Genomic DNA, 19,279 nt, shown 5'->3' with positions numbered 1-19,279 from the left:
TGGACTAAAATTCATACATGGTTGGAAAAAATGACAAAACAGCATATAGGCTTGAAACCAGAAATGTTTTTATTGGGTATTCTACCTGAAAGCTACAACAGAGAATTGACATATTTGATTATTAATGTTTTAACTGCAGCTAGAATTGTATTTGCCCAAAATTGGAAAAATGAAAAAATTCCTATAGAGGAGGAGGTGATAAAAAAAATAATGGAATGTGCAGAAATGAGTAAATTGACCCTGGCAATTAGAGAGCAAGAAGAAAAAGAATATTATAATAAATGGGACTTATTTTATCAATGGTTAGATAGAAAAATAGGAAAATGAAATAATATAATATAATATAATATTATTTATATTATATTTATAATATAAATATAATATAATAGCAAAGATAATACAATAGTATAATTAATTATTATGATATTAATTAGAATTGGTAAAAACTGAGATTTGCTCAAAAAGGATAAAGTGAACTTGCAATTAAATCTAATGATGATGTAATAATAACATAATATGACATGAAAGTTGATCAATATAATTTGGATATAAATCGGAAACTAAGAGGGAAAGATTACAGATATTGTGCACAAGAAATATACACCAACCGACACACTGTATAAATTGAAAGAAGGTTTTATGTATTGTTTTATGCTTATGTTTGTTGTCCAAAAAAAAAAAAAAAAAGGAATAACATCTTTTTGGCTTTATAGAGAAGAAAAGGTGGTCCCCACATTTCTGAAGATGCCAGCGGATCTAAAGAACCTTCTAGTTGCTTTTGCTATTTTTCTCGATCTCATTCTTCATTCTTTCTCTGTTGTTTTGCATGCTTTTCAGCCAGTGATAGACATCTCCGGGGATTTCAGGTGATTCCACCTGCAATTAAATCACGCAGTTAAATCACATGGGTTAAACAGAGCAACTCCGGGATGACCAGCCTTGTGAAAGCTCTGGAATATGGGACCGGCCTGTGGGTGGGGTTGGAAATCTCCTTGCCACCCAGGACAAGGTAATGGTGCTGTTGTGGCAAGATGGGGGCATAGTTAAACCACTACATCTCTGTTCCAAGCTGAGAGTTGCAACCAAATTCCCCGCTCTGTTGGTGTTCTGAGAAGACGTGGCTTGGGATAAAGGAGCTTCCCTCTGTGTAGACAGGCAAGTTAGGAAGGCACTGCCCAAACTGGTGCCTGGGGCTCAAAGGCCCTCTTCCTCCAGCCTTGGGAGGGGCACTGCTTCCTATCCTGCCCCCCTTCGGGTAAGCCCAGCCAGGCACCACGTGTTGGGTCTGACAGTGGACAGGGAAATGCTGCACCCTCCCCCACTTCCTGCAGGGCCTGCTGGCGAAGCACCCCTTTCATGCACCCGCCACTGCAGGTGGGTGCATGAGGGGAACATGCTCCACATGGGGGAGGGAGACACAGTCCACGCTCATTGCGCTGAGCCAAAGGGCACAGGTGGGCAGCGAGCTGCAGCCAGCTGGTGAAGGGGTGATGCTGGTGGGTGGACTGATGCATGCAGGGAGGGGAGCGCGTGGGAGATGGCAACGTCAGAACCTTCCCTGGCTCTTCCTCCGAAGTGCCTCACACCAGCCAAATCCCCTACTGTGAATGCTGCCACCACCACTCCTCCTCTTGCTCAGGAGGTCTCCCAGGGACAGGTGTTTGGCCAAGCTACCTGCAAACTCATCTCTCTCTCTCTCTCTCGGAGTGCTCATGGAGAGAAGCAGCCGGAATCACTCTTGTCTCTCAAGAGCCCAGCCAAAGTTTTCCATGCTGCTTCTGCTAACGCTCCTCCAGAGAGACGATTTCTGACACCGGGCGGTAGTGAGGAGGGGAAGCCAAGGAGGCTTTGACCAGCGAAGAGGCCTGGCTCAGAAGACTGACCGATCGGCCTTGCATGGTGACCGAAGCAGCCCTCAGAAATGGCAATGGTGGCGGCGGGAGCCGTTCACCTCGGAGAGCCTCAGGTGCCGCTCCGGCAACCTTTCTGCCCCCTCAGCGGCAACGCTTAAGATTAAGACTTCAGCAAAGGAGAATGTGAATCAGATCTATAAATTGAAATAGTATAATGTTATAAGTTCATGCCTGGTAATCAATGCATCATTTAATGTGCTGAAACATTTGGCACAGGGATTTAACACCTGCAGGTTGTTTTGCGCTTGGAATATGGTGTGAATACAACTTAATGAGCTGATTACTGCAGTAGATAACATCTTCACATAATGGGAAAACGAACAAGAAACTTCGGCCGGACTCCTTGAGCGAAGGTGGTCCGTGGGATTTAAAATTATGAGTTGGGCGGTCCCTGAGGTCCAAAAGGATGGCGACCCCTGTCCTACAAGACGTATGTCAAGATTCAACTGCTTTGCTTCTTTCAAACCTTAACACTGTTCAACTTGCCAATGAACTGGGAGGGCGGGGAGGGAAGAGGGAAACAGAATTCTGAGGATATGTTTGTGGATTTTGAAAGCCTCACAGCCATCAAGGTCACCACTGCAGGTGCTGGACTTTGAAAGCCTCACACCACTGCAGGTGCTGGAGAAAAAGACGGACTGTTCCCATAACAATTGCACAATGTGAACACCCATGGATGGGGAGAAAGGGAAGCTATTGTTTAACTAAGCAAGCGTTTGTGTGGGGAAAACCGGAGCTGTTTTTGATTCTTCGGTACTGTAGAAAGTTAGCACCCACCCCCCTCCTAGAAGAATGAAATATTAAGATAAAGGTAAAGGTTCCCCTCACACCTATGTGCTAGTCGTTTCCGGCTCTAGGCAGCAGTGCTCATCTCCGTTACAAAGTCGAAGAGCCAGCATTGTCTGAAGATGTCTCCATGGTCATGTGGCCAGCATGACTAAATGCTGAAGGTGCACAGAATGCTGTTATCTTTGCACCAAAGGGGTCCCTATTTTGCTACTTGTATTTTTCCCGTGCTTTCGAACTGCTAGGTTGGCAGAAGCTGGAACAAGTAATGGGAGCTCACTCCATCACGCGGCGCGAGGGATTCAAACTGCCAACCTTTCTGATTGACAAACTCAGTGTCTTGGGTCACTGAGCCACCACATCCCTTTTATTTTGGGAAACATTCTAGGAATATTAGAAATATTCTAATAATAGAAATAATAATAGAAATATTCTAGGAAGTATTAAAAAGGCAGAATATTATACCTCCTTGGAAGAGAAACATGCTCTTGGAAAGCAGCCCCCTCCTTTAGTTCCAGGGTGATAGGATAAGTCCTCACTCAAGATCCAAACCAGGACAAAGCCTTTAAGCCATAATAGGAATTGCCCAACACCTTTCAGAAATCAACCCTCTTCATTACATCATCACCCAGCAAGAGTCAACCAAACCTGGGACACAGACAGCCTACAAGGTTAGCTGGAGCATAGCCCCCTGGGAACCCGACAACCAATAGGATAGATTTCATTCAAGGAGTATCTCACTCTCCATTCCATCTGTCCAGCTGCACCAGGACCATGTGCTTAATGGTTCTGCCCCATTAAAGCAAACTTCCAAGCAGCCTCCATGTTTCCAGTGTCTTTTCCCCCATTTGGAACTGAACCCAGATGGACATTTCTTCCAACAGTAAAACTTTTGTTCCATGAGTTGATCGTTCTCACTGTCAGAAAGTTTCTCCTTATTTCCAGACAAAAAGTGCAGGTTGTGTTTCTTTCTTTCTTTTTTTTAAATACTTCCGCAAAAGGGGCCCCAACCAGCAAAATTCTGGGACCCAGAACAAAGGATTCAACAAACTTTTATACAGTATATACTTTAAGACCACACCTAGACTACTGCATCCAGTTTTGGTCACCACATTATGAAAAAGATGTTGAGACTCTAGAAAAAGTGCTGCGAAGAGCAACCGGGATGATGAGGGGACTGGAGGCCAAAATTTATGAAGAATGTTTCAGGATCATTCTGTGTCGTCCCCCCCCCTCTTTCTCCTAGTCAGGAAAAGACATGACCTTAGGAGCAGGGTTTTCAAGGGCCCGAGGGATGCCTGTCCAAGTTGGAGGAAGCAGAATAACAGGAGTGGAAAGGGTCCTTGGCAAGGGTGGGGCTGCTGGGGGTTTGCAGGGGTTACGGAGAGCCCATAGCAAAGATTCTGTGCAGTTCGGGGGAACCCCCAAATTCCACTCCTCGCTGGCTCCTCCCGCCCTACCTCACCCCTCCCAGTAGCCCTCGCACGGCACATTTGGGGTGCAGGTAAGGGCAGGGTGCGCGCGGAAGCTTGGGGTGGGTGAAAAATGGTCCCGCCTGAAGATTGGGCCCATTTCCAGCTTCCAGAGAGCTTCCGGAGTCTGCGGAGGCTGTTTTCACTCTCCCGGAGGCTCAAGGAAAGCCTCTGGAGCCCTGACTAGGCCATGGCCACCATGCCCACACCCACCCACCCACCCCCGGACAGAAAACCAGTTGCTAACATTTTTGAAGCCCACCCCTGGTCTGCCCTGAGGTCACCACTCACGCCCTTCGCGATAAGTTTGGAAGCCTTACCTGCCTCCCGTACAGAATCTGGATGACTTCGCTTGGAGACATGCCAGTTACGTGATGCTGGACCAGCACAATAGCATGGACAAACCCGTCTCGGCAATTGATAAATTGTTGCTCCAGGTAAAACGCCTGGTCATCCCAGCATAACATGCGTGTCCGGATAGCAAAGCGTTCCCACAGTTTCAAAGACCGTCGGAAGCGCCAAGAGGAAGACGTCATCATGGTGTTGTGCTTATTGTTCAAGATGGTTTGCATGAGGCCACAGGAGAACATGTACCAATAACGGCCAAAATCGGCCTTCCGGGCATAGCGCCCATTATTCATGTGCCACAAAACGTCCAGATCAGAAGGCAAGACCCAGTTGTACATTATGCTTTCTTCCCACACTTTTGTTTTGGGGCTTGCCAATCTCCAACGACAGTATATGATGCCTAACAAAGAGAGATACCAAATATCCAGCAAGGCTAAAGTGATGCCAACACCAAGACATACAAGTGAGAATAATATCAGCGGCAACATATTGAAATATCAATGATCTTGGGATGGGGAGACGTAGTTCAAATCTTGAGTTGGAGTTGCAAGCTGAAGATTCACAAAAGGAGAGAAGTTCCACAGAGAGATGCTTCTCTCCTCCTCCTCCTCCTCCTCCTCCTCTCCTCTTCTCCTCTTCCTCTCCTCTTCTCCTCCTCCTCTTCTTCTTCTTCTTCTTCTTCTTCTTCTTCTTCTTCTTCTTCTTCTTCTTCTTCTTCTTCTTCTTCTTCTTCTTCTTCTTCTCTTCTTCCTCCTCTTCCTCCTTCTCCTCCTCCTCCTCTTCCTCCTCCTCCTCCTCCTCCTCCTGCTTGGCCTTGTCCTTCTCCTGCCTGAAGTGACCACTCCATGCTTCTTCCGAGAGCTTTTTGACTCTTCAGTGGATCTCCGCCTGCAGCTCCAACGCTTCTTGGATGAAGCAAGAGATTGCGCTGATTGGCTTAAGCCAACGAAGCATTGTAACATCTAATTACAACTGATAATTAATGGGTGGCAGGGAAGGCTGGAAAGAGCTGATCCTTCGGTTCTGCTTATCTCAGAGAAGATAGAACCACAAGGTCTTCTTATCCAATCCCCTGCTCAGGTTAGGAGGCCTTGTAACATCCTGGTCAAATGATTGTCCAATCTATTTTTGAAAACTTTCAGTGACAGATGGCTCAAAGGTGCTTTTTTCAGGAGGCAACTGGACATTCTTGGTTTTTTTCTTTTTCTTTTGAAGACATTTTGCTTCTCATCCAAGAAGCTTCTTCAGCTCTGACAGGATAGTGGGGAATGGAAGCAGTGGTGGTATTCTACCGGTTTGGACCGGTTGGGCCAAACTGGTAGCTCTAATGATCACCAGGGGCCGAACTAGTTTTCCCTGACGATCAGCTGCCGGGCCTTCCCACTGGCCCCGGCTCCAAACTGACTACTTTTATTTCCTGCTTTTCAACCTCAGCTGCTTCAGGCCGATTTATGTAATTAATTTAATTAATTTAATTTATAAATTATAAATTTATAAATTGTTTAATTAAACAGATGGCTGTGTGTCGTCACCTGTTTTACAAACAGGGTTTGCAGGAGAAGGTGAGTTTCAAACGCATGCACACAAAGCGCACGCTCCTACCGAACTGGTAGGAAAAATTTTTCAAAACCCACCACTGAATGGAAGGATCCTGTCACTATCAGGATGGTGAAGCTGAAGAAGCTTCTTGGAGGAGAAGCGAAACGTCTTCAAAGGGGAAAAAAAAAACCCAAGAAAGTCCAGTTGCCTCCTGGAGAAAGCACCTTTGGGACAACCAGGACCTGGATGACTGTGAGAATCTCTACAGACTTTCAATGACAGAGCACCCACATCTCCAGGAGGCGAGCTAATCTGTGGAGTAATTGTTCTCACTGTCTGGAAATTTCTCCTTATTTCTAGATTGGATCTCATCCACCTGTTAATTTTGGTCCTGCCCTCTGCTGTTTTGGAGAAGAAGTCAATCCCCTCTTCCCTGTAATGGTCCCTTGGAAGTAAAGGTAAAGGTACAAGTTTCCTTCGCAGCTACGTGCTGGTTGTTTCCAGCTCTAGGGGGCAGTGTTCATCAGCTACGTGCTGGTTGTTTCCAGCTCTAGGGGGCAGTGTTCATTGTAACAAAGCTGAAGAGCCAGCGCTCTCCAAAGACGTCTCCGTGGTCATGTGGCCGACAGGACTCAATGCCGAAGGTGCACAGAACACTGTTACCTTCCCACCAAAGGGGTCCCTATTTTTTCTACTTGCATTTTTTACATGCTTTCGAACTGCTAGGTTGGCAGAAGCTGGAACCAGTAATGGGAGCTCATTCCATTACATGGCGCTAGGGATTCGAACCGCCAAACTGCTGACCTTTCTGATCGACAAGCTCAGCATCTTAGCCCCTGAGCCATCACATTCCTAACCCTAACCCTTGAAGTACTTAACCTAACCCTAACCTAACCCTAAACCTAACCCTTGAAGTACTTGAAGACAATGATCATGTCCCCTTTCTGCCATTTCTACAATAGAAATGGCTCCCTCAATTGTTCATCATCGGATTTAGCTGCCTTTATGCAAATTTGGCTCAACCCATAGCCTTGAAGTCTCGTTTACCTGCATTTCTGAATGCTCTGGAGATTATTAAAGAGCGTTACCAAAACAGCAGCCTCTACAATGATTATGGGTAAAGGGTGAGGGAAAGAAACCTACATTCAGGCAAAACTCTGAATCTTGGTTTCAGAATCCTGGTTTGTGGAAGAAATAACACAATCCATCTGACACATTATGCTTTGGAAATTATAGGCGGTCAATATCTTAAAAAAAAAAAACCCACCACCAAACCTCCACTGGAAAAATGAAATATTCTTCTCTCACAGAAGAAGAGAATATTTGCAGCTCAGGGCAGTGGTGGGATTCAATTTTTTTTACTACCGGTTCTGTGGGTGTGGCTTGGTGGGCATGGCAGGGGAAGGATAATGTAAAATCTCTACTCAGAGGTGGGATTTGCCGGTTCTCCAAACTACTCAAAATTTCTGCTACCGGTTCTCCAGAACTGGTCCAGAACCTGCTGAAGACCCACCTCTGGCTCAGGGTTGAATGGAAAGAATCCTGGTGCTCTCTGATTTGGGCTCTTTTTTGTGCAGAGATTTTATTACCATCATCAGCTAGCACTAATAACGTTACCTAATTTGATAATCTAATCGAACCCACCAGTGGAACAGCTCGCCTCCATAAGTTGTGGGTGCTCCGTCACTGGAGGATATTGAGAAGAAACCGGAGAACCACTTGACTGAAATGGTAGAGGGTCTCCTGCTTGAACAGGGGGTTGGACTAGAAGACCTCCAAGGCCCCTTCCAACTCTGTTATTCTGTAATTTTCTGTAATCAAGAGAGAAGCAACTTGGAACTAAGGAGAAATTTCCTGACAGTGAAAACAATTAACCAGTGGAACAACTTGCCTCCAGAAATTGTGAATGCTCCAACACTGGAGGTTTTTAAGAAGAGATTGGACAGTCATTTGTCTGAAATAGGGCTTCCTGTCTAAGCAGGGGGTTGGGCTAGAAGACCTCCAAGGTTTTTTCTATTCTATTCTATTTTATTCTATTCTATTCTATTCTATTCTATTCTATTCTATTCTATTCTATTCTATTCTATTCTATTCTATTCCTATTCTATTCTACCTATTCTATTCTACTATTCTACCCTACTCTACCCTACTCTACTCTACTCTACTCTACTCCACTCCAGTCTATTCTACTCTATTCTATTTCTTCTCTTCTCTTCCATTCCTTTCCTTTCCTTTCCATTCCATTCTATTTCTATGTCTGCAACAAAACAGTCAACCTCAGAAAACACCAAGGATCCCTCCCCCTCTCTCTCTCCCTCCCTCCCTCCCTCCTCCCCTCCCTCCTCTGCAAGTCGTAATTACATTAAGCCTCCTTGTGCCTTAAGGTGACTTTCATTAATTCTCACACTTAAGTCCAGAAAGAAGGTGGGAAAATTGCCAACATGCTCAAAATAAACCACAAGAAGCTTTAGCAGGACAGCCGAACTTTGATAATTTCCTTTGTACAGCTTTAACAGAATAAAGGAAGGGACCTTGGAGGTCTTCTAGTCCAACCCCCTGCTCAGGCAGGAAACCCTATACCACTTCAGACAAATGGTTGTCCAATCTCTTCTGAAAAACTTACAGTGTTAGAGAATTCTGGAGGTAAGTTGTCCCACTGGTTAATTGTCCTCACTGTTATAAAATTTCTCCGTAGTTCTAGGTTGCTTCTTTCCTTGATTAGTTTCCATCCATTGTTTCTTGTCCTGCCTTCTGGTGCTTTGAGGAATAGCTGGACCCCCCCCCCCCCTCTTCTTGCATTTGGTGATAGCTCAGAGTAACAACGACATTGAAAAAAAAAATGACTTAGGACCAGGGGTGGGATTCTACCGGTTCAGACTGGTTTGCTGAACCGGTATTTGAACTGACCGGCTGGCCCCACCCCTCCCCTCCCCTCCCAGGAATCTCCACACGGCCCATTTTTGGATGCAGGTAAGTGCAGGAAGGGGGAAAACGGGCCTTTCGGAAGTACCGGAAGTCCAGGAACGGGCCTGTTTCTGGCTTCTGGAGGGCCTCCATTTTGGCCCCTCCCGGAGGCCTGAGGCAAGCCTCCGGACTCTGGGGAAGGTGAGAAACAGCCCTCCTGAAAGTTTCAGTAGGCCACACCCACCATGGCCCTGCCCACCCAGCAACTGGGCAGTGAACCGGTTGCTGGGATTTTTGAATCCTACCCTTGCTTAGCACTGTTTTTCACACTTTACGACCATTGCAGCATCCCTGTGGTCATGTGATCAGAAGTCAAACGCTGGGCAACTGGCATGTACTTACGACAGCTTTAGCATCCCAAAGTCACATGGATCCCCTCTTGCGATCTTTTGAACCGGCGAATTCGATGGGGGAAACCAAGGTCCACGAAACCACCGTGTTGCTAAAGGATCAGCTGCAGTGATTCACTTCACAACGGCGGCCAGGAAGGCCGTAAAATGGGGCGAAAGCCACTTAACACATGTCTCACTTAACGATGGAAATTTGGGGCTCTGTTGTAGCCGTAAGTCCAAAGCCCACTTGTACGGATTTAAACAGTGGGGCTGACTTTTCTCTTCGTCAGGATAAGACCGTCCAACCTTGGGGTGGAATAGGGCAGCTTCCGTCCAAGCAATACATAGATAAGTTCAACTCACAGAGTAAGTTCCGAGTTGCTCACTGAGTTAATCATTCCAAAGGCTTGGATTGATAGGAGCCATGGGATTTTTGAAGGGGCCTTCCAGAGCAGTGGACTTCAACTCCCAGAATGCTCTAGTCGTAGCTAAGGATTCTGGGAGTTGAAATCCCCCGTGGAAGGGGCTATCTTAGATGGGGAAAGCTGATTTGGCAAGGCAGAATATTTAACCTGATTTCTATGAAGAACTCATGGAAAACCGATTTGCACAAAAGGATCTTCTCCCCATTAGATCTGCCACAAATGAAGGGTTTCCCCCCCCGCATAATTGGATCTGGTTAAGGCAAAGACAGGCAAAAAAAAGCAGCGGGAAATATTTTCACAGCCCTGTTAAACTATGTTTAGTGTTTAAGTCTGAAGGGAAAAAAATTCCAGAGACGGAATAAAGAATGCACGACAAAAATGGCTTGTATGGCAATACCTTTTAATGTTTTAACTTTAAATGTTCTTAACCTTAACTTTCTAATTGATATTTTGTGATGTCTTAAGTCGCCCAGATTGGCTTGATAGTGAGTGTGTAGGGGGCTTTCCTATAGATTTAATTTAATTTAATAAATAAAAAATAAATATATATTTAAAAACAAGCTTAGGTGTTTAATATCCCTGAATATTTCTAGAGTGCAATAGAAGAACAAAGATTTCAAGATGTCAAATGCTTTGCTTCGAGCCAGGCTAGTGTAAGGATGTTTTTGGAATGGAGGGAAAGATTTACTAGTGCTTGAGTGGAAATAAATATGGAACAGGAGGAAAAGATGAAAATATTTGGGAAAAGGAGAAGGGAATGGAAGGGAGAAGAGAAGGGGAGGGAAGGGAGGGGAAAAGGGAAAGAAGAGGAAAGAGAAAAAGGAAGATCAAGAAGGAGGAAGAAGAGGAAAGAGGGGAGGAAGACAGGAGTAGAAGGGAGAAGAAAGAAAAAAGGAAGAGGAAGAACGAGGAGGAGGAGGAGGAGGAGGAGAGAAGAGAGCAGGGGGAGAAGATAGGAGGGTGGGATAGGATAGGAGGAGGAGAAGGGAACAGAAGAGGAGAGGGGAAGAGAGGGAAGGGAAGAGAAGAGAAGATGGAAGGGAAGGGACAGGAAGGGAAGAGGAGAGGAGAAGATGGAAGGGAAGAGAGAAGGAAGAGGAAAGAGGAGGAAGAGGACAAGAAGGAGAAGGAAGAGGAGAGGAAGGAAGAAGAAAGAGGGGAGGAGGAGGAAGAAAGGAGTAGAGGGAAGAAGAGTAAAGTGGAGTAGGAGGAGGAAGGAGAAGGAGAGAACAGGGGAGGGGATAGCAGGAGAGGAGAGAAGAGAAGACAGGAGAAGAGAAGACAGGAGAAGAGGAGGATAAGAGAGGAGAGGAGAGAAGAGGAGAGAAGAAGAGAGCAGAGAAGAGGAGAGGAGAGGAGAGAAGAGAAGAGAAGAGGACAGGAGAGGAGAGGAGAGGAGAGGAAGAGAATTAAGAAGTGACTTTCTCCTTTGTAGAACTGGCATGCAACTGAGTTTAAACTCATCTTGGTCATCTTGCCATTTTAAGAATGGAGTCTCTTCCTTTCTCTCGGCCTGGCTGAATACCACAAAATTCACTTGTGTTGCTGCTGTCTAAAGCGGTTGCCAAGGGCTACACACAAGTGTTGAACATGAGTCCTGATGAGGAGAGCAGTTGCTTGGACGTCTGCCCCCTCTTTCCCGGGGCCTTTGGAGCTCCTGCCCTCCATCCAAGTGGCCAATTGGGGTATGTTGACGAGAACCTTCAAGTCCAGCCATTCCAGCTTTTCCTTCAGGTGCCCACAGCCAAGAAGAGATGGCAAATCCTGCCTGATCCTTTGGGAATGGAAGCCTGGTCTGGAAGATGGTTGAGGGAGATGCTTTTGGAGCTGCCCCATCAGGGGGCTTTGCTCTTTTCTTGGACGTTGCTTTCCATCCTGAGGTTCTGGCTGCTGGCTTCGTTGTATCTCAACCAATGTTGGATCTCTTCCGACAGGGCTGGGGATTCAACCTGCAATTCAAACAGAAGAAGGAGGAGGAGGAGGAGAAGGAGGAGAGGGAGAAGAAGAAGAAGAAGAAGAAGAAGAAGAAGAAGAAGAAGAAGAAGAAGAAGAAGAAGAAGAAGAAGAAGAAGAAGGAGGAGGAGGAGGAGGAGGGGAGGAGGAGGAGGAGGAGGAGGAGGAGGAGGAGGAGGAGGAGGAGGAGGAGAGGAGGAGGAGAGGAGAGGAGAAGAAGAAGAAGAAGAAGAAGAAGAAGAAGAAGAAAGAAGAAGAAGAAGAAGAAGAAGAAGAAGAAGAAGAAGAAGAAGGAGGAGAGAGAGAAGGAGAGGGAGAGAGAGAAGGAGAGGGGGAGGGAGAAGAAACATCAGCAAATGTAATATAATATGTATTTATATCCCACCTTTATTATTTTAACAAATAATTCAAGGCAGCAAATATACCCTATTTTCCCCACGACAACAACTTTGTGAGGTGAGTTGGGCCGAGAGAAGAGGACTGGGCCAAAGTCACCCATCTGCCTTTCATGGCTAAGGCAGGACTAGAACTTGCCATCTCTTGGTGATTGGCTCACAGCCACCCACCCACCCTTCATGCTTAAGGGGGGACTAGAACTCGTGGTCTCCTGGTAATTGGCCCAAAGTCACCCATCTGCCTTTCATGACTTAGGCAAGACTAGAATTCACCGTCTCCTGATGATTGGTCCACAGTCACCCAACCAGTTTTCTTATTGCATAGGTAAACTTTATAATAGCCCAGTTCTCCGTTCCTTTCAGCCAGATTAAAATGCTGGCATTTCAAGTTACGAAAACAAGTTTTGGGCTGTCCCTCCTGGCTCATATTTAAGGGATTGTCCACTAGGATTCCAACATCCTTCTCACAATTACTGCTATTGAGTGAGATACCACCTTTACTGCACCTGCATTTTGGTTTTTTGTTTTTTTTTGCCTAAATGTAGAACCTTACTTTTTTCACCATTGGATTGCATTATGTTAGATAGCGCCCAATGTTCAACTCTGTCAAGATTGGGTACAATGGGAACTCAACGGTGCCACATGGCAGGGATACTCTACAACTGGAACCCTCATGTTCTTAGAACTCTGGTTCTTAACTTCAGCCACTTTAAGAAACATGGACTTCAACTCCCAGAATTCTCCAGCCTCTTAGAGGTGTTGAGGTTAAGAAACACTTATCATAGAGGTTCTGTCTGACCCAGATTCACCTCCGATGGCCAGGTGGAAAACCATCAGTAAATTCTCTAGTAGACTATGGAGCTGGTGGCCCTCCAAGGGTTGTATCTTCTTCTCATCTCTGGTGACATTTCCTCCCAAGGCTTTATTTTGATTTATAATGCTTGGGTAAGACCACACTTGGAATACGGCATCCAGTTGAGATTCTAGAAAGAGTGCAGAGAAGAGCAACTAAGATGATTGAAGAGCACCATAGAGCACTGCACACCAGAACAACTAGACACAAGGTCAGTTTTCCCCCCGAAAGCCATCACTCTACTAAACAAATAATTCCCTCAACACTATCCAACTATTTACAAAGTCTGCACTACTATTACTGTTAATCTTCTCCTCACTCCTTATCGCCCATCCTCTTCCACTTGTGACTGTATGACTGTAACTTTGTCGCTTGTATCCTTACGATTTATATTGACTGTTTCTTGTATGATTTGATTGCTTACTGTACCCTATGACTATTATTAAGTGTTGTACCTGATGATTCTTGACTCTTGACGAATGTATCTTTTCTTTTATGTACACTGAGAACATTTGCACCAAGACAAATTCCTTGTGTGTCCAATCACCTGGCCAATAAAGAATTCTATTTCTATTTCTATTTCTATAGGCCTGAAGGCAAAAATATGTAAAGGATTGCAGAAATTGGGTATGGCTAGTCTAGAAAAAGAGAAGGAATAGAGGGGACATGATAGCAGCGTTCCAGTATTTGAGGGGCTACCACAAAGAAGAGGGGGTCGACTTATTTTCCAAAGCACAAGAAGGTCAGACAAGAAACAATAAATGGAAACTAATCAAGGAGAGAAGCAATGTGGAATTAAGGAGAAACTTCCTGAAAGTGAAGACAATAAACTAGTGGAAAACCAGAAGTTGTGGGTGCTCCATCACTGGAGGTTCTTAAGAAGAGACAGGACAGCCACTTGTCTGAAATAGTATAGGGTCTCCTGTTGGAGCAGGGGGCTGGACTAGAAGACCTCCAAGGCCCCTTCCAGTTCTGTTAACCTGATAGCAATATTCCAGTGTTTGAGAGGCTACCATAAGAGGAGGGGGCCAATTTATTTTTCGTAAAATGTGGCAAAATCCACTTAAATGTCTTGCTTAACAACATAAATTCGGGCTCACTTGTGGTCGTTAAGTCACGGACTACCTGTAAACGGGGGAATGGGGAGGCCATCTTCAGTGACGCTATTGGAGGATGTCCCTTTGATCTTTTTAACATCCCTACCAGTTGAACCGAGTGAACTGTGAGCTTTAAGAAGAAAATCCAGTTTGAAATCGAGAAGGACCCGAGGGGACATGATTGCAGAGTCTTTCAATATTTTGAGGGGCTGCCACAAAGAAGAGGGAGGTCAAATTATTCCCCAAAGCACCTGACAAGAAACAATGGATGGAAAGTATTCAAGGAGGGAAGCAACATGGAATTCAGGAAGAAACTTCCTAACAGTGAGGACAATTACAGGCAGTTCCCGACTTATAAGAACAATTGAGTTCAACATTTCCACTGCTAAGCGAGACAGCTGTTGTAGTTTTGACCCGTTTTATGACCTTTCTTGCTACAGTTGCTAAGTGAATCTGGCTTCCCCGTCGACTTGGCTTGACAGAAGATCGCAAGAGGGGATTAAGCGAGACTGAGACGCTGCAATCCGTAATAAATACGAGTCAGTTGCCCAGGATGTAAATTTTATCGTATGACCCTGGGGATGCTACAACGGTTGTTCGGTGTGAAAAACGGCCATAAGTCTCTTTTTCTCAGGGCGGTTCGGTCACTAAATGAACTGTTGTAAGTTGAGGACTACGTGTGACCAGTGGAACAGCTCCATCCCTGGTGGTTTTTAAGAAGAGATTCGACAACCATTTGCCCAGAATGGTGTATAGACACATACATTACACACAAATTCCTTGTGTGTCTAATCACACTTGGCCAATGAAGAATTCATTCATTCATTCATTCATTCATTCATTCATTCATTCATTCATTCATTCATTCATATAGGGTCTCCTGCTTGAGCAAATGGGTTGGATTAGACTAGGGGCCTTCAACCTTGGCCACTTTAAGCCTGGCGGACTTCGACTCCCAGAATCCCCCTGCCAGCTTCGCTAGACTTCAACTCTATGCCTGCTTTACTCTCTTGGAATCCCTGCAATCTTTCCAGGCATGGTTGAATGGGGCAATTCTAGGAGTCGAAGCCCTCCGGGCTTAAAGCAGTCAAGGTTGGAGAGCCCTGGACTAAATGACCTCTTAAGGTCCCTTCCATCTCTCTCATGCTCTGCGACCTCTCAGCCTTTGGGACCCAACAACCTTGGCACCTGTCGATCATCCTCCCAAACCCTTCGGGCCCTCACCTTCCGCCGGCACACCTGCTCCACTGCCGTGCGCGGCGTGGTGCCCGTCACGTGTTGTCGCACCAACAACACGGCGCAAACGAAGCCGTCCCGGGCGCTGACAAAGCGCTGCTCCAGGAAAAACGCTCGGTGGTCCCAGCCTCGGATGCGTGTCTGGATGGTGAAACGTTCAAACAGGTGCAGCGAACGCCGGAAGCGGCAGCAGGAGGCGGAGAGCATGGTGCGGCCCCCGAGGGCCCGGATAGCCTGGAAGATCCCGCAACGGACCATGTACACGCAACGGGCCATGTCAGCCTCACGGGGGTACCGGGCATTGTTCATGTGCACCAGGAGGTCCAAGTCGGAAGGCAGCACCCAGCTGCGGTACTGCTGCTCTTGCAAAGGGTCAGCGATTCTGGGCAGCAGCCACCTGGCATACAGGTAAGCGAAGGGCATCCTCAGCAGGTACCAGCCATCCAGGCAGGCGAAGAAAGTGGCGGCCGCCGTCCCACAGATCAGGAGCAGCGTCGACATGCTCAGGGGCTTACCTGGGCCCAGGTGATAGGATGCTCAGATGCACACCAGAGGGAGGGAGGACCTTGGTGCTGGCTAAGGTGCTGGATAAGTCTTCCGGTCTGCTGGTGCAGCTGAGGAACGAACCACTCTGCACCGGGTGGGGGGAACCTCCAGCTCCTGCTTCCCCCCACGCCCCCCGTTTATTATTTTAATCCGCACTTTGGTTTCTTCCTGCTTCCAGCAATGTTCAGCCCCTCCTTCTTGCTTAAGTCAGCTAATTCTGGGCCCAGGGTAGCCTGCACCGCCCCCTGGTGGCTCCCCCGATCCCTGCAGCGCACCCAGCCAAGGCATGGCATCCTCCGTTTGTTTGCTTGTTTCCTCTTGCACAATAAGACTGTATTTATGGAAAGGATCCGCAGTGCTTTTTTTGTGAGCTGCTTTGTCGGGCAAGACTGCAAAGATTCACAGAGGATTTGAGGGGGCCGAATGGGATGATTGAAGGGGTGGCCATGTGATGTACAGATTATGGAGGTTGAGGTGGGTGTGTGTGTGTGGGGGTTGGAATGAAATAGCGTTTTTTTTGTAATTGAAGAAAAAGAATAGGCATAGGGCATGTGTCTCGAGAGGCCTGCATTCGTTTATTTATTTATTTTTTGTTTTGTTCGGATGGCTTTGCTTTTTTTTTTTTTTTTTCCATTTTAACTGTTTTTTTTCCCAGGGGGGAAAGAAGGGAGGGATGGAAAAGGAGGAAGGAAGGAAAGGAGGGAGGGAGGGAGAAGGAAAAATGGAGGAAGGAAGGAATGAAAAAGGGAGGGAGGGAGGGAGGGAGGGAAGGGAGAAAGGGAGGGAGGAGGAAAGGAGGGAAAATGGAGGGAGGAAGGAATGAGAAAAGGGAGGGAGGAAGAAAAGGAGGGAGGGAAAAGGGAGGGAGGAAGAAAAAAAGGAGGAAGGAAGGAAGGAATGAAAAGGGAGGAAGGAATGGAGGAAAGAAGAAGGGAGGGAGGGAGGGAGGGAAAAGGGAGAAAGGGAGGAAGGAGGAAGGAAATGGAGGGAGGGAGGAATGAGAAAGGGAGGGAGGGAAAAGGGAGGGAGGAAGAAAAAATGGAGGAAGGAAGGAAGGAAGGAAAAAGGGAGGAAGGAATGGAGGAAAGAAAAAGGGAGGGAGGGAGGGATGGAAAAGGGAGAAAGGGAGGGAAGGAGGGGAAATGGAGGGAGGGAGGAATGAGAAAGGGAGGGAGGGAAGGAGGGAGGGAGGAAGAAAAAATGGAGGAAGGAAGGAAGGAATGAAAAAGGGAGGAAGGAATGGAGGAAGGAAAAAGGGAGGGAGGGAATGAAAAACGGAGGAAGGGAGGAAAAAGGGAGGAAGAAGAGAACGACAGAGGAAGGAAAAATGGAGGGAGGGAGGAAAGAAGGAAGGAAGGAAGGAAATCCCGATTTACTTTAGGAGTTGGTGGCTGCATCTTCCCTTCTCTCTGCCTCAAGATGTTCACATTTGAAAACAACGCCCACTTAACCCTTCATTTGTCGCGCTGACCCATCAAACCGGAAGATTTGAACTTTTTAGTATAATGCGGATTTGTTTTAAAAAATAAATAAATAAATTCAACCGGTAATCCTGGTGTTTTAGCGCCGCCTGCTGTCAATGGCAAATCCATGCTTTTCAAGAAGTGAATTTCTGCCTTCAGGTTTTCGTTCTCTGATATTGGACTGGGTGCAATTATTTGGACTTCTGGGGTCGCCTGTGGCAGGTCCCTGCAGTTCTTGGCAAGATTTTAGAAGCGGTCCGCGGCCGTTACGTGGTTCTGAGGGTCGAGAGAGAGGGGGACTGGCCCAGCGTTACCCAGGTAGCCTTGGGCTTCTGGTGGGGCTACACCGCGACGGAATGCTGGTTTCTGGCTTGTGCCTTAATAATTACAATACGAAACTGGTTCTCTTAAGGACTGCACTACCGAATGGTTTCTTTTTCTTTCTTTCTTTCTTTCTTTCTTTCTTTCTTTCTTTCTTTCTTTCTTTCTTTCTTTCTTTCTTTCTTTCTTTTCATTCTCTCTCTATATTTCCTTCCTCTTTCTTTCTCTCCTCCCTCCCCCTTTTCTTTCTTTTCTTTCTCTTTCCTTCCTCTTCTTTCATTCTTTCCTTTCTCTCTCTTTCCCTTCCTTCCTTCCTTCCTTTCTCTTTCTTTCTGTCTTTCTTTCTTTCTTTCTTTCTTTCTTTCTTTCTTTTCATTCTCTCTCTATATTTCCTTCCTCTTTCTTTCTCTCCTCCTCCCCCTTTTCTTTCTTTTCTTTCTCTTTCCTTCCTCTTCTTTCATTCTTTCCTTTCTCCCTCTCTCTTTTCCTTCCTTCCTTCCTTCCTTCCTTCCTTCCTTCCTTCCTTTCTTTCTTTCTTTCTCTCTCTCTCTCTCTCTCTGTTTTTCTTTCTTTCTTTCTTTTTCTTTCTTTCTTTAATTCTCTCTCTATATTCCCTTCCTCTTTCTTTCTCTCCTCCCTCCCCCTTTTCTTTCTTTCTTTTCTTTCTCTTTTCCTTCCTCTTCTTTCATTCTTTCCTTTCTCTCTCTCTCTTTCCCTTCCTTCCTTCCTTCCTTCCTTCCTTCCTTCCTTCCTTCCTTCCTTCCTTCCTTCCTTCCTTCCTTCCTTCCTTCCTTCTTCCTTCCTTCCTTCTCTCTCTCTCTCTCTTTCTTTCTTTCTCTCTCTCTCTCCCCTCTCTCTTTCTTTTCTTTCTTTCTGTCCTTCCTACCTCTTTCTTTTCTTTCTCTCTTTCCTTCCTTCCTTTCTATCTCTCCTTCCTTCCTTTTTCTTTTTCTTTCTGTCTATCTGTCCTTCCTCTTTCTTTTCTTTCTCTCTTTCCTTTCTTTCTTTCTCTCTCCTTCCTTTTTTCTTTTTCTCTCTCTCTTTCCTTCCTCTTTCTTTCTCTCCCTCCTTCCTCTTTTTTTCTTTCTCTTTCCTTCCTCTTTCTTTCTGTCGTTCTTTCCTCTTTCTTTTCTTTCTCTTTCCCTTCCTTCCTTCCTTCCTTCCTTCCTTCCTTCCTTCCTTCCTTCCTTCCTTCCTTCCTTCCTTCCTTCCTTCCTTCCTTCCTTCCTTCCTTCCTTCCTTCCTTCCTTCTTTCTTTTCTTTTCTTTTCTTTTCTTTTCTTTTTTTTTCTTTTCTTTCTCCCCTTCCCCCTGCCTCTTATCTCATCAAAACTCTACCAAGGAATTTAGGTCACGAAGGTTGCTGCTTCATTTAACTTGGAAGAACTTTGGACCACCTGCCACTCCATCCTCAAGTAATTCTTCCTGGTTAACTATTTACTTCCTTGGTTCATGTTTATCTTCATACCTGTACTTGTTATCTTGCACATGTTTGACAAACAAGTAAAATAAAATAAATAAAATAAATAAAACTATCCCAGCTGCTATGTGTACAGATAGTCCTCGACTTAACAACAGTTTATTTAGTGCCCATTCAAAATTACAGCGGCACTGAAAAAAACCCTCACGATTGTTTT

At 45.9% G+C, this 19,279-nt stretch overlaps 2 protein-coding genes across 2 annotated transcripts; both read right to left on the bottom strand.

The window, feature by feature from the left end:
- Positions 1-379: 379 nt before the first annotated feature.
- On the bottom strand, positions 380-5,140 carry LOC113427470 (protein THEM6-like). Its single transcript, XM_026689986.2, has 2 exons — positions 4,492-5,140; positions 380-876 (listed from the first exon to the last, which is right to left on the bottom strand). The coding sequence occupies exons 1-2, from the start codon at positions 5,005-5,007 to the stop codon at positions 769-771; spliced, it is 624 nt and encodes a 207-aa protein (XP_026545771.2). The 5' UTR covers positions 5,008-5,140; the 3' UTR covers positions 380-768.
- Positions 5,141-10,281: 5,141 nt separating this feature from the next.
- LOC113427469 (protein THEM6-like) lies at positions 10,282-15,877 on the bottom strand. The gene is made up of 2 exons (XM_026689985.2): positions 15,302-15,877; positions 10,282-11,728 (listed from the first exon to the last, which is right to left on the bottom strand). Exons 1-2 carry the CDS (start codon positions 15,812-15,814, stop codon positions 11,615-11,617), a joined length of 627 nt encoding a protein of 208 aa, XP_026545770.2. The 5' UTR covers positions 15,815-15,877; the 3' UTR covers positions 10,282-11,614.
- Between the last annotated feature and the right edge of the window lie 3,402 nt (positions 15,878-19,279).

Source organism: Notechis scutatus, chromosome 3, assembly GCF_049901735.1.
Source record: "Notechis scutatus isolate UNSWTSFEM ecotype Mainland chromosome 3, rNotScu1.2, whole genome shotgun sequence".
Classification (NCBI taxonomy): Eukaryota; Metazoa; Chordata; class Lepidosauria; order Squamata; family Elapidae; genus Notechis; species Notechis scutatus.
This window is presented reverse-complemented; position numbering and strand designations above follow the sequence as displayed.

Bases quoted from the DNA above. Each gene is read 5' to 3' on its own strand.
- LOC113427470 (XM_026689986.2), bottom strand. From the start codon at position 5,007: ATGTTGCCGCTGATATTATTCTCACTTGTATGTCTTGGTGTTGGCATC. The intron at 877-4,491 runs GTAAGGCTTCCA...ATTTAATTGCAG, and splicing joins AGATTCTGTACGGGAGGCAG to GTGGAATCACCTGAAATCCC.
- LOC113427469 (XM_026689985.2), bottom strand. From the start codon at position 15,814: ATGTCGACGCTGCTCCTGATCTGTGGGACGGCGGCCGCCACTTTCTTC. The intron at 11,729-15,301 runs GTGAGGGCCCGA...TTTGAATTGCAG, and splicing joins AGCAGGTGTGCCGGCGGAAG to GTTGAATCCCCAGCCCTGTC.